Below are 15290 nucleotides of genomic sequence, written 5' to 3' on the forward strand. Positions count from 1 at the left end.
GGATTTTGACAGTGCCTTAATGATCTTACAAAAACAGTGTACAATATTTAATTTAAAAATAGCGCTGAGCTTTTCAGAAATTAACGGTATAACATCCTCCGTCTTGAAGAATGTACGCTGAGACAACATACAGTTTCAGAACATAACATAACACGAGTAATCTCTGAAAAATAACTTTTAACTCTACTGCTTTGGAGCCTGGGCTCTAGTATTTTATACGAATCATTATAAACGGGTTTGCTAGTAATCAGATACGAAACAGTGAAATCTGATGTTGGTATTGCCTTAAAAATGACAATGCATTGTCAAAAATTTATTTTGCAGATAAAACTTAAGTGACTGAGTATTCTTGTGGGCTCTGCCAAAATCAACTTCATGACTACAAAATGTTGTGTCTTTGGATAATATATAAACACAGCTTCGCTAATTAGGATTCTTATCTGGAAAAAATTATTTCCTTCAGCAAACACTTTCTTGTTTGGGCACGTAAAGTAGCACCCCTGACTTTGCGCAGATGCCCTCTTGGCGGGGGTCTCGTCTGACCACACCGCAAATGTGCATGACTGACGCAATCAAGGCATAGGCATTCTGACTGGCATGGAAATAATCTTAATTTTCGCCATTCAAACCTTGTTTTCGATGTTCGCCTAGATGGCATTCGGGTCAAAAGACTAATCCAATTTTTGATAATTTTACTTGCCACTTGTTACAGTTTTTGGGACATAGGCCGTAATAAAGGTAGTCCCCTATTCAAAGGCAGAGCGTAGGTATTTACTGACAGTAGCGATACCAGCAAAGAACTTAGAGGAGGAGAGAGCGTGATGCAAAATATCTGTCCAGTTTGGTAATTTCTGTATGCAGCATCAAAATGCAATACTCTAATGGTAGCAAAACAGAGCAGATTTTATCAGTGAATTAGCCGTTTCACTGAAATTGTCATACAGAACTGGTAATCATTGAAAAAAGAACAACAATAAGAATCCTCGAGCCTAAATTATCCAGAAAATAAGGTCAACCAGCCTAGAAAGAAATTACTTTGTTCTTATATAAAGAGTGTATTGTATAAACAAAATGAAATCAGTTCTTACCAAATACAGCAAAAAGGTGTGTAGGCCGGTGCCAAGACCGACTGACGATAATATTCCAAGGCCTATCCAGTAACCACACCAGAACAACTGCTGCTTCATTGCAACAACATACTGAAAACAAACAGATCAAAAGTTTAGCAGTCATTTGGGGTGAATGCTTAGCCTCAATATTGGGGAGGGGGGGTGCGAACTAGCAAAAATAAGAGAGTTGTTTTTTCTAAATTTATTTTGACGTTGAGTTCTAAATAAGCATTCATTCTCACAAATATACTTTACAAAGCAAATCTTCCTTGTATATATTCGACCACCCCATTAGTTTAGGCCACTTTCCACTTTCAAAAAACATTCACATTTTTGACAACTTACTGGACGTGCTGAAACCACACAAATAAATACCGGGAGGAAAAGGCTTCATTTTGGAATAGAGGCCGGGCTGGTAAATCGCATCGATAAAATAGGTACACCTCCCCACCTTTTTTATATTTTTCTATTATTGTCGCTAACGACTGTAATTTACAAGTGCTTATTTCTTAATATTATTTTCACCCTTTCCTCACTCTTCCAACATCAATCAGTTTATATTCAGCTTGCAAAATGATACTGTAAGTTAACAGTAGTCCACAGTATATGCACTAGCCTTGCAGTCTCTGTAACAACAAGTAGCAGAGAAGCAAGTGCTTATCCAATGCAAGCACTGCTAATCTAATCTTAATCATTAAAACTCAACGATAATAAAAGGAATAAAGAATAAACGAGCAGGCATATTAGAGAACAAATACCCATTGAAAGCTCATGCTAGGTGAGTCAAAAACATTACACCATAGGTTAATTGAGAATCTTACAAATATATTGCTTTATTGATGTTTTGTGATATTCGCACGCTAATAGCGTAAACAAAACAAAAAAGAATGGGAGGGTTACAATACCTTACTTTCTATCACTGACCGAATATCTAATGGTTTTATTGCGTGGTCTAGAACCTAAACACTTATGCTTTTAAAGAAACCGAAAAGTTATCAAGGAGCAATTTTTGTCAGAGGGGAAATAAAGGCAAATCTCATGAATCACAGCAATCAAGCACATTAAAACGTCTTTAAATTTGAATACAAAAAGCCATCAAAAACGAAGAAAAGTGTAACTTCTTTTCAAGCAAGCAAATCAGTTTGATAATGCCTGTAGTAGCTACTTGAAATAATATACGACAATAAAACAAATCTTTCAACAGTGTCAATACCGTTAAGGACATATTTGAGGCTGCATGGACTTGTATGAGTAGCTAAACAGTTTGATGCTAGTCTTGGTGATATTGTTTTGTCAATGGTTGAAGATAAAAATAAAAGGGCGACAATGTTTTTATATTGATAAACTGTAGCAGTTTGTTTGATGTTACTGTACTGATTTATCGAGTGCTATTGCGTATTGTGTCCTTGTGACTGTCGAGAGTCGTGTGCTATTTTGCTGCTAGCTCAACAAAACGATATTATCTTAACATTGTTGGGATTTACTCTGGATGAAGGCTTTTCCATGCTAAGTTGGTGGCTGTGAACGAAATTCATTCAAAATCCCATTCAAAACGAATTAACATTTAATGCCATGACCCACATGCAAACAAAATTCACCGAATTCGTCTCCGGAGCAGAAAGTCTATGTTAGAAGAAAGGTTTGTGTCCTGCATTGAATCCAGTATTATTTGCAGAATGGAAAACTTCTCAATAGCTGTTCTATCGCCTGATACAAAAGGTATGGCTTATGATGCTTTTTGCAGCGATGCATGTGGGAATTCAATCAATTTTTGAATCTGTGTAAATGTTACATTTGTTTTAAACTAAATCTTAACAATAAAAAGTCTGTTGTATTGAGTATCACGCTGGCTAATACTGTAAAAAAGAGCAAAGATAACTTTCATAAATTAATAAACGAGAAATATGTAAAAATAAATTCTAAGATTTCGAACATTTTAGATTATTCAAAATTCAACACTAAATAAAGGAAGGGAAATAATGATCGTTTCAAAAATAATTTTAATGGTTAAAATTATCACCGAAATATTGAAATAAAAAAAAATTATCCTTCAAGAAATAAAATAAGTCGTTTAATGGCAAATAATAATGATATTCAAGAGAGATTTAAGTTGCAGACATAAAAGAAACGTTTTTTTAATCACCTTGCGGCTCCCTTTCTATTTCAAGTCCCGTACGTAAGAGCAATAAAGAGGCCGGTGGAACAATGAAAAGCTCTTAGGTTTGATAATCCAAAGAAACGTCAGCATACGAGTTATGTATGATGAAGGGGGTGTACTGCAGACATGTAAACCCATTACATTGTGGCTTGAGAACATACGTATACAGTGTATGTATGTGTTGAATACAACTTTTTGGAAAACTTTTAAGAATGCATAAAAAAGACTAAAAAACAGTGGCGGACACCTGCCCCCCCCCCCCAATACTTTGGAGGACAATGGACTTTTGTTCTCAAACAATGGGGGAAAGTGACGTCATCTTATTAAAACAATAGGCTTGCTTCTCGATTTTTGACAAAGTGTCCGCCCCTGCAAAAATACTGGAATATCAAGCACAAAACCACACATTGCCGCCTGTCCCGCCCTTAGCTGCTCAACACCGCGCTACAGAGATGGCGAAATTGTTACTTGAATGTAACTTTGAATGCCTCATTGACAAAACATTCAAACTTTGATAGCAAAGAAGATTGAAAAAAAGAAGAAAAACGTCTCTTTAAGGAAAAGAAACGTGACATTTTTAAAGTAAAGCATACAACAATGGCAGAAAAGCAACTTGCTCAGCTCGCATTTAAGCCTCAAATCGATTGGTTATTGATTTTTATGTATAGTTGCAGGAATTTGGCATCAGATTAAATAGTGGTGCTGTTTGTATCTTTTATAAGAGAGCAAGTTTTCTCTTCATTTAGGGTCCAGATCCAATTACGTTTTCTTCTCAAAATAATCTGTGCCTCAGATGGATTTTCTCACTCCATACATTTCAAGGTACTCTGCCTTGCCCTAGACGGAGTCTGCAGTAACCACGAAAATTAATTTTAATTTGCAAGCATGTCAAAAACAGTAATTTCATGAGGCGTCGACTCGTCATTATTGCTCGGTTGCAATGCATAAATCACAAACCACAGGCACAATCCTAATAAAACTGGATTATTTGAAACTTCTTAAACTGCTTATTAAAAAATAAAGAGCAAGAGAAAATTAAAAAAACTAGCAATTTGTGGCTGCTCTGAAGAAAATATTCCGAAGAGGCGTTATAGCGCATATGAGATCTTTAATTAATTAAAAGGGAGGGTAATCCCATTGCAAACTGCCCACATACCCAAAGATGCAATAAATGCCACTTCCACGCTTATCCTCGCAACGAAAACTTACTAGAATCAGGGAACTAAGGAAAGGTGATCGTTTTGACAAATGCGTGTGATTGGGTAACTGTATTTTTACTATGCTAAGGTTTAGTGTCTTAAAAATTAAAGCACAAACATTATCTGAGTGGAAACGCTTGAATGCCAAAAGAGTCGTGCTCACCTGTACTTGTGAAAACAAGCGTGAAGGATGGGATAGATAAGAGGGAGTTAATGGTGGATATTCACAGCATCGCCTTTGAGCTGAAGCCAAACACATTCTAAAGTTATGATCTTAGTATATTGAGAACATAAAATATGGAACCGAAAAGTATCCTAATCACAAGACTTTCACTTTGCCCTATACATTAAACAAACTTCTTATTCTGATCAACGAGATAAACCATTTCAATTCGATCAAAAGAAAAAGTGCGATACATTAGCCAAATTTCTTTAAAATACCTCATGTTACCTGGCTAGCATTATCTCACATAGCATGCTTTACATTTAACGATCATTACCGTGCAGCAATTTCAAATGCATTATTATATCTTTCTTTGAAGTTTTGTAATTTACAAACTGATATAAATTTTCAGCTAACTTTCGGTTATTCTCCAACGTTCATACTTTGAAGAGTGTCGGACGAGAGGTACTTTAGTGTGCCATGTTTCTGTTATTTCGTGCTATCTTCAAATATAATCTGTTTCTTATCATGGTTCAATTACCATTGTAGCCTTCTACTCAGAAGGTGCTCAAGTAAAAATTGCCTAAAAACTTTTTTCCTGAACCATCGAGCCAAAAGCCGTTTTTGCCAAGCCGGTTGATCATTTCCAGATAAAATTGCGGTAAGCGCTAAGATGCCTCGAAACTAATACTTTGTCGCAATAGCAAAGGCCCCTGCGACAGCAAAGCTTAGAGATGTTTTTAAGAATATATGAGGTTGAAGTTTGGGAGCTCTTAAAGCAACTCGCTACTTCGATGTCCTATCAAAAATTCGCTCTGGATTTTCTCATAGTCCCAAGCGTTCAATTTCTGTAAAGTACATAAAAGTTTTCCAATTTCAAAAATTCCGAATAAAAAATAATAATTAGAGCACAAAAACGTGGCTTTTTCGATAGTATTGTTCCAAAATCATTTTTCCTCTGATATCTACGCTTACAGTCATTTATTCACAATCCAGGCTTTTTTGCTAATTGCTGGCAAAATCAGGTTTTAGTTCTGCAGGGGAAATGCTTTTTCTTACGCTGGAAGAAGCACGCTATTTTATTTTAACACTCAGTATTTGGGCTGAATGTCCTAAGATAGAACCACACTGGCACAAAATCTTGTAAATAATGCTATCTTGGAGTTATTGAACCAAGAGGTGCTGTATCAAGTTCGTTGATAACCATACAGAGATGGAGTTTAATCCACGAATTTGTACATTTTGTGAGCTGCTGTTGAGTTCAAAAAGAATGAAAGAATTTGAAAGCTAGTAAGAAGAGTATACTGTATACTGTGCCAGTATACTGTACTAAGATCTACATAGATTTCACTTCTTTCAGGAGGGCACTTTATAAGGATACTTTTCATTATACTCTTACATTTAAACACTCAAAACTAATTGATAGATTGCAAAAGAAAGGCATCTTCTATCCTGTCTAAGATAACGCAAACCTTCCACTCTACCAAAGGTTTTTAGAAAATATTTACAAACTGCATTGTCACGCTGAAACAGCTTTTAGCATATCTGAAGTATTGGATGAAAAGGATATGCTGATCTTGAGAATGTTTTAACATGCCATGCATCTACCTTTTGTAAAAGGTATTAGAAATGAAACAGTTTTTTTGGGTACTTATCTACTAAATCTCAAATTCCTTGCTTTCTCAAAACTGTGCCTAAAAAAACTCCCAACTTTTTTTCAAATTTCAGATTTTTCAAATGAATCTGGTCCATTGACTCTTACTAGCTGACAAATATTTCTTGCCATAGAGAAGCAAAATCTTTCAAATTTTACTTTTGTGTTCAACTAGATGCATATTTTTATAAAATATCATAGTATCAGTTAGCAAATGTATACAAAGAAACTGTTATTGCCATGCTGCTGTAACAAACAGCTAATATTTTTGCAAATTCAAAAAACCTTGGATTCAGGTTATTCTTATAAATTTTTTTATCTGTATTCACATAGTACTCAACCTACCATTAGAAAGGTTTTGTATGACTTTAAAGTTATGACTTTAAACTTTAAATGTAATTATACTAGGCAATGTGGGAAAGGATTTTTTTCTTACCTTCAATGAGTACATATGCCAAAAAGCAATCAAATAAGGTTGCATGATTGGGAACATTTAATCTTCAAGAGACTAATAGCACAAAGATGTGTTCTAATCATGAAGTTAATGTACTCACAAACTGGTGAGGTCCTTCTAGTAAATACCCAGCTATGACTGCAAGGCTTAGCAATACCAATGTTGTGCATGTTTTCTTGTGCTTCATGATACTGAAATTCAAAAAAAATTCCTATTATTAAAATCAAGTATGTTTTAATAATCAAAAACAGCAGGTGATAAGCAAAACCAATCCTTATCAATAATGCCATCTTTTATGATATTGGAAAGAAATTATTTTATATATAAATACCCAAATAATTTGAGTGCGAAGCTAATGGAAAGTTTCCCTGTATTCAAAAATGGCGAAGAAAGGATAATTCTTGAAAACATTAGGAAGAGAGGATTACAAACAGCTGGAACATCACAATTTAAGTATATATAGAGTCATTTATTTTTATTCACAGAGTCCTATTTGCAAATGAAAAGTATAATGTATTATATATATATTACACTTACTTCCTTCTTTCTTTTTCAAGTAGTATTAATGACTCTAATAGGAAATATTTCAGCGTAACTATAGGCTTTCTCCATAATACTATTTTATGTCTTTTCTCTCTTTCTGCCTGCCTCAGCTTTTTCAGATTATCATTGATTCCTGGTCTTTTTGACATTTCTGTATTTTCCTGTTCTTGATTGCTGACCTTAATAACAATGTTGTCCTCTTCAGTTGATGTTAAACTCACTTCTGTTTCAATCTCATCAGCTTTGCTGCTGTTTTCTAAAAATTACTAGTGAAATAAATACATAATTTAGACAGCATAAGAAAGTTTGACATAAGGATCAATAAATTACTAAGAGACAAAATTCCTTTGAAAATCTTTAAATTTTTCAAGAAGGACACTGGTTCAGTTTGTAAAGGAAGGAGAAAGTATCAATAATGAATAGATTGCAAAAAACCAATGTTTGAAAAGCTAAATAATGATATTTCAGCTTAGTAAAGAAAAATTATATTTTGTCTTTGTTTGTCCATAGCTAAAGCTAAACAAGAAACTTTTGTGTGTACAGTTGCTCAAAAACAAACAAACTTTAGAAACAAGTTTTGCAGATGTCAGTTTCAAAAGATTTCAACTTTGAACCCTCATGAGCACCTCCCTAATCATTAATTGAACTTAAATTCAGTTGTATGTGCCCTTTTTTAGACATATATTAGCTCATTTTGAAGCTTTTTCAAGCTAATTTCAAATATGTTAGTGCGTACAACCTATCCAAGAAGATTAGAAAAGTATTTCTGAAAAACCATCACTCAAGCCTCTTTTCTCTTTAATTTAGTACCTTCTCCCTCCTTCCCCCCCCCCCCCCCCCCCCTCTGATACAAAATATACACCATAAGCTTCTTTAGTGTGCAGATTATCAAGGTGCAAATTAGGGCTATAGGGCTAAGGGGTTTGCAAGAAGAGTAGCTCTAAAAAAAGAAATGTATCAAAAACCATGGATAGCAATCAAATGCATGTATGAAAATTGAAATTTGAAAAGAATCAGAAATGTGAGTCAGCAGTCACCACATTAATCATAAAAAATATGCAGTGTCCATTTAGCCTCATTTATAACAAAAGTTTTGAATTTCAGCCATTTGAAGAAAGTGCCAGTGCATTTGTGAAAAATTGTGAAAATTCTAGTGCTTTACTGGTGCAATGATCTTTCTCTCGTTTGTGATATTCATTTGAGAGCTTCTAGTACAGGGAAATTGATTACAAGATTTTACTCGTAAAGATGCACATTTTGCATCTTCTGAGGCTAGAATAAGGCCCCCGTAACAATGACACATTTCCAATTAAAAATACCTCTTCGTCCCTTAATGAGATCCTGAATACATGCGAGTTTATTCAATAAAAAATATCGCGACAAAGGAGGCGAACATACTTCATATCCAAAGCCCGTGACACATTTGAACTATGTTCATTTCGTCACAAATCGAACCACGAGGTCAAGATGCGATTGTTTCACCTAGTCTGTTGTCCTATCTAATAATACCGGTGAACAAGATTAAAATCAGCTTACCTACTGACATCTAAAACGCTTCGATACTGTTGCTCTACGCAATCTAGCTCTTCTTGGCAGTCGAAATTACTTGACTGATCAAGTGAAACAAGAAACACGTAGGCCTAGATCAAGGTCATTACAACGAGACGGACACGCCTCGTTTTCAATAACAACGAAGGCGGAAATTTTGAATACAAGTAAGTGATCGGTGAAAACAGCATTGTTTTCTAATAAACTCTGGGCTGTTGTGATGAAAGAGCAAAATCAGAGAACATAGTAAGACTCCTTTTAGGGTTCCTTTAATCTATTAAATGAAATCCAGCATTCCTTCTTCATATAGTTTGGAGGCAGCTTATACGGCAAGCTTTTTGTACAAAATTTCCGGAATTCATTTCTTTGGGCATTATCTTGCGAAAATTTTGTGCCAAATTCATTTAAAACATCAAAGTAACAAAGTGGAAGCCTCATTCAGAAATAAAGTATGCCCTCGTCTTTTTGATAGCTGCTTTTTTGTTTTTTAAAAAGTCCTTCAAATTTCAAATCTCTCTAATAAAAATGGTTGCTGATAAAATAAAGAATGTGTTGCTCTATTTAAAGGTCAAAATTAACAAATTTTCTGTAGATGTTCTGGCAATTTTTTCCTTTCCATAAAGACTATGGAATCATTAAAGGAAATTTTTATCCTGTTTTCCCATCACAGTATGCTAACGATAATTGCTGAAATTATGCCGACAATAAGGTTTTGTAGATACATTTGTAATTAAAAACATATCTATCATCGTCTAAGTGTCTTTCTGTTATTCTTTTTGTTTACCCTAGCTACATAGATGCCTGTCAGACCAGTATCAAAAATACGAGTAAAACCTTTTCATTGCTTTTTGTATAATCTTGCATCTCATCCTAGATCTCACTACCTCCTTTATTGTCCTTTCGGGAGCACTTTTTCCATAATTAAATCCTCATACCTTTCTCCACCGCCTGCCATTCCCTGATATGGTTTGGTTTGATTCTAATATAAAAAATATGCTGTTTTCAGCATCTTCATTAACATCACGACTTGGTTTCAATAGTTCTCTTTTATATCTCTGTGACTCTTGCAGTTTTTCTGCCCCTGCGAGCCCCATTCATATTAGCCATTAAAAAAATATTTCAAGAAATCATAATGTTTAAAAAGTAGCGATCGTCTGCTAATCTGATATTTCGTTGCTCTTTTCAAAGTTTTTTATCCTTAGCTTAATTTTCATTTTGAATTCGATTCTCAGTTTTTCAACAACGATTTAATCTAGGCCATATAAAGCAATCTGGTATTTTTGCACAAAAATGATATCTAAAATCCAATTGTTAGTGACATCATTATCTAGAAATGTTTTCGACCAAATGGTAATTACATAGCCTTTTATTTCTAAATTCGAGCACTGGTTTTGTCTACTAGTCTACATCTGCTATTGACAAATAACATCCATCGTAATTGTTTGGTATGCATCTTGAAACTGTCAAATTCTGCTGTTTTGTCCTGAGCGGGGAGATATTTGATGGATATCTTAAGTAAACCTGATATTCGTTTGTTCAGCACATAAAAATGTTGACACATGTATCCTTTCTATCTGACACTAGCCTTTCTATAAATTCTTTGTTGAAAAAGGATCAGTTATTTTTAATTCAAAGGGCTCAAGATTGAGCCATATTCGATTTTGACTTTCAATAGATTCAGGGATAAGCTCCATGCTGAAGTTATTATCGAAAGGAAGGCTTGTCCATGAGGATTAAAGATGGTTATACAGGAAAACTGAATTGAGAAGAAAAATCGCGTATATTTGTAAGCTGGATGCTATTGATACCAAATGGAAGGGAAAACTCAAAACAAAGATGCAAACGAACATTCATTTTTCCAATTTTGGTGATAAAGTTTGCGTAGAGAAAAATCTATAATTATCTTCTGATGAAAGGAAATGAAAATTGGAAACGATCGAATCGACAACAATGGCTGCTTTGAAGAAATTTCCCAAAGCCAAGTATCTGTTAGAATTCAAAGACTTTGCGGCAGAAATTTCGCTAGCAGAGGTCGAAGAGCTATGGAATTTTCTCACAATCCGTAAAATCAAGCCAACATGTGAGCAAAAGATAGCATGGACGATTACCTTGGTTAAAAGAGTTGAAATTGGAAGCATAAAGCACCTCCTGGTATTTAAAAGAAGAGGTATGTTTCTAGGATGTCAATTTTAAGTGTTAAAGGGTGCCGTTGTGCAAATTAGAGATTTCTCTGCATAGATTTACTATTCGGTAGAGGATAAAATGCACTGAGGTAGAGCGGTGAATTATTCACGGCCTTTTCTTTTTGGATTCGAAACATCCTTCAGAATTGAGCTGTCGAAAGATCCTAGGCCGTTTTTACCTCCTTTCCACCTGGTAACACGACTGAGAATGAGGTTGTACTTTAATTCAGATCGGCCGTTCATTGGCTACGCTTATGTAAAAAGGCTGTTGTGGTTTTCATTGACTATATTGTCATGAAAAGAATTTATTTTATCGGTTTTTGAATACAATACTACCTACTGACAGTTATTTTCATGATCATGAAAAATCATTTTGAAGTTAATTTCACTTTTCTCAAGGCTTCTACTAATAAACAAAAGAAATACAAATCAAACAAAAGATTCGCTCATAAACCCCCAAAGCTCCATAAACCAATTTAGTCAAAAATACTGAATCATATAAACAATAATTTAAACAGTATCAATTAATTGTTTATTTATGTAAATTGACAAAGCAAAAGTGATCTTAAATACGAAAAATAAACAGCCCAGTAAATAATTCCACCTGCCTGTTGAAGTTGTATAAAATTCGTATAAATGTTGTTTGATTTTAAATTTTCGTCAATTTTCTTATTTCAACCCATTATAAACCAACAATGTTTGTAAAATTAAACATGATTTGCATCAGAAAGTCAAATATAATTAAAGGCACTTAACACATACTGCATTGCTTTCAGGCCAAGACATTATTGGAGAGATCAACTGTGCGCAACTTTCTGTGAAAGCTCCAGTTGTTGGCCAACTAACTCAAGTTCTCCTACATCCAAAGCAGCAAACACATACCGAAACAATTGAAATTTATCACTGCACCAAGATTAAAGAGCAACACAAAAGCAGAAAAAGCATTTTGAAAAAACGATTTATAACAGAAATACTCACTTATAATAAAAGTGATAAAACTTTATCTAATCCTGTTAACATTGCAAATTATTAAGTAATATTAATCTTGTAGGCAGTAAGGTACCAATATCATATTTTCTTAAGTATCAATACCTCTATTAGTTCCATTTGTTGACAAGTTGTAAATGCCTTAATATAACCTATACAACTTTCTTGGCATTTACAATGAAACAAGATTAGAACTTAACTTTCACAAAGCTCCTTTATTGACAAAGCAATAAATGTGTGAATTTTCTGTAAAAGGTTTAATCCATTCGTCAAAACATTTCAAATTAAGCCTTCCAATCTAAACTCCAATCAACCAAATATTATAATTCAAAGCACTCGTATTTTTTTGCAAGAAAGTTTTCTCACAACCCCAGACAAACAAGGCACCATGTATGTATATTATAATTCACTTTAAACAACTTTGCTATTAAAATGATCTTTTTGTCATATACAGAACTTCTATAAAGAGAAAAATGTGTGATGTCAGGCTATCATGCTTTCTTTGTCTTTGGTTTGTCCCCGATTTGACACGATTCAGCGCTGCGTGTTTTTTAAGTGTCACCTTAATATGACGTGCTTTCGAAATGCCAGATCTTAAAATATTTGTGAAGATGAACTCCACACCTAACATTACCACAACAGTAACAACATGATGTATAGATATATGTTTAATTGTGATTTGTGTGAGAGTTTAGGATTGCGCCAAGAATAATGATGACTGGTGCAGTTTTATTGGCTGTGATAGTATTGGTGGAAGTGGGATAGCAGGCAAAGGATGAGTGCCCTATCCAGCACTGGGGGCTAAATTGGACAACAATTATGATAATTGGGGCTATATATGATGAACATTTTGATTAAATAAAACAAATGATTGTTGTTTTTAGTGTCTGTGAAACTTTACTAAGGGAAGACCGTCCACACATGTAGCATTGAGAGAATTGCTTATTCAATATACCTCTACAGGTTTTTGATGGTTGCATCAAATTTGTGTTTATTCAATTCTGTAGCACAGTATGTGCATACAAGGTTCAAGGGTTTGTACTAAGCTCGCTAATTTTGTACAGCAGTATTACTACACGGTGTATAACAAATTAATGGAAGTATCATGATATGTACCCTGGGTACAAGGCCACCCCAGGTACGTTATAAGAATTATGATGCTGTTTAGGTTGAGGATTTTGAATGTATGCTTGCTCCAGTGCTATTCCAGGGATGTAACAAAGAATGTAAATCATGCTGAGGTTGGTTTTCCCCTGCCAGTGACGACACATCGAAAGCAACTGAATGCGAGATACCTATATAGCTAATACCGTGCTCAAAGTAAGTTAACACTTTAAGAACGGAGATAAAAAATGGATTAATTGATTTAAAGTCTCCCAAGCGCATCGAGATAAACATTAGAACGCTGGCCAACATTTTGCTGAAAATTCTTTGAAATTGAGATATTTTGGTGAACATCTGGTGAAGTAATGGCATAGAAAGATTTTCATTGGTCCAAGAGAAGAGATATGTTCTTGTTGCTGAGTGCCTTACAAAGGCTTGTAAACAGAGGTAAGATATACTTTTTGTATCTACTGCATCCTAATTATTTCTCTCTTTTCCTTGAATAAGGAATGTGCTCTTTTTCCAGAATAGCTTGTTTTCGTCTAATTGTGGGTCTCGTTGGCAGTGCTGTTTTGTTCGAGTTGATAAAGCGTTCTTCTCAAGCACCCGCCTTAAATCAAAATTTAGTGAAACAAACGGTAGTCTCTAGGAATTAAAAGTCATCTTCAACCCACATTAGTCCATCCTTTACATTTGCAATGGTCTTTCAACATAATCAAACGTTTGTCGCTTTCCTTGCACATTTTCCGAAACAACTAATTTGAAATTTGCTTATACCAATGAGGTGAAACTTGTTTAAACCAAACCAAACTTACTTTTTTCATTCGAAAAGTTTATTTTCAATGACAAACATAAAACTTTTGTGAAAAAAAGTTCCAGCTACTGTAAGAAAGTTTAATTCCTTATCTCAAGAATGGTTTTAAAACTTTCCTAAATTGTCAGTTCATTTATTTTAAAATTTTTGCATCCATGTTTGCTACTGAAAGGAAAATTAGTTTGGATACATAACAAGAGGGAAGCAAAGAGTTCCTAAAAACGAATGTGTTTCTAAAAACTTTCTTTCAAACATTTTAACGTTTTTCATCAATAACCTCTGCTCGTGAGATCTGAGATTCCTTCATCAAAAAAATCAATAATTACTTTTAAAAAGTGGAATGATTCATTTGCAAATTCTGGCCTAAGACATATAGGCTAAGGCCCGTGAACTACATTGTTCAAATGAAAATCATTGCTTCAATTTTTGGCTTTTCACTTTACCTTGTAATGTAATCTTTTCAAAATAAAACTGGCATCCCTGAATGCAAAGTCAAAGAGATATCATGCTCCTGGTTTGGTTTAAAAAGTGGCAATGTGTTGCATTTTAAATTAAAAAGTAAAATCAAACTTGTCTTTCTTTTGGGCTGTAACTCCAAGTATACTACTTATCCTCTTGTTTGCCTCTTCTTGGTGGAGAAAGCTGGTTGGAGCAAATAGTTGAGATTAAAATTCTATCCATGATTAGGACGAGCAAGATTTATCTAAAATTACAGTGTCACTTCCAAATAGTAGGCTATCTTGACACAAAGTACAAAGCAGAAAAACACTGGAGTAATGGCTCTTTAACGGCGTCATAACAAGCATGAAGTTACGGTAATGAGCTACAAAGACAGTGCACACAGAAATTTTTGGCAATATACCCAAGGTACGAGAGAATTCAAATCTCAATAGAAAATAGTGACAAAGTTGTAAGTAGAAGAAGAGTTGCCTTGCGCAACGCAACGATTGAAGTTTATATTTAAGCCAGCCATGTTAGAATTACGGGCGGCATGCAGACTGTATATAAAAATCTTTCAACAGTTTATTGGTCCGCTACCCATCTATATACTTAACTATGAATCTCATGGATACTCAATATCAAAACAGTGAGAAATTTAATGACCAATATTGATGATGAAAAGATTATGAAAAGTATGAAAGATGAAAATACCATTATCATTACAGGCTATCGAGTAATTTGAAGGTAAAAATAGACTGCACAAGCATGTTTTGTTGAATATTTTGCCTTATTTTATTGCAACGCAACGAAACATTGTGGGAAATAGTCTGTCAAAGCTTAAGCCTCTTTAATATTTTAAGGACCGCCTAAGCTGAAAGAAAACTAGAGTCAGATTGTCTAAGGTTTAGCAAACGCTCCCACTTTGATTTATTC

General features: G+C 34.4%; 2 protein-coding genes across 6 annotated transcripts in view; one reads left to right on the top strand and one right to left on the bottom strand.

Annotated features, from left to right (window-relative positions):
* LOC135683859 (vacuole membrane protein 1) overlaps nt 1-8974 on the bottom strand; it is a 29096-nt gene extending 20122 nt beyond the window's left edge. The window contains exons 1-4 of one of the 3 annotated variants that reach the window (XM_065199242.2): nt 8817-8974; nt 7275-7546; nt 6838-6928; nt 1089-1199 (exon numbers count right to left, since the gene is read on the bottom strand). In XM_065199242.2, coding sequence (XP_065055314.1) covers nt 1089-1199; nt 6838-6928; nt 7275-7429 — 357 coding nt within the window. In that variant the 5' untranslated portion in view covers nt 7430-7546; nt 8817-8974. Of the gene's footprint in view, nt 1-1088; nt 1200-6837; nt 6929-7274; nt 7547-8678; nt 8700-8816 lie in introns of those variants that run through there. The other 2 variants (XM_065199241.2, XM_065199243.2) reach the window with 2 other exon arrangements.
* Nucleotides 2200-15290, top strand: part of LOC135683856 (uncharacterized) — a 41207-nt gene continuing 28116 nt past the window's right edge. Inside the window, exons 1-2 of one of the 3 annotated variants that reach the window (XM_089109517.1) lie at nt 2200-2828; nt 11788-13549. In XM_089109517.1, the coding sequence (XP_088965643.1) occupies nt 13507-13549 (43 nt within the window). In that variant the 5' untranslated portion in view covers nt 2200-2828; nt 11788-13506. Of the gene's footprint in view, nt 2829-10854; nt 10996-11787; nt 13550-13907; nt 14784-15290 lie in introns of those variants that run through there. The other 2 variants (XM_089109518.1, XM_089109516.1) reach the window with 2 other exon arrangements.

The sequence above is a fragment of the Rhopilema esculentum genome, chromosome 7, assembly GCF_057945365.1.
Source record: "Rhopilema esculentum isolate cy_ngs chromosome 7, ASM5794536v1, whole genome shotgun sequence".
NCBI lineage: Eukaryota > Metazoa > Cnidaria > Scyphozoa > Rhizostomeae > Rhizostomatidae > Rhopilema > Rhopilema esculentum.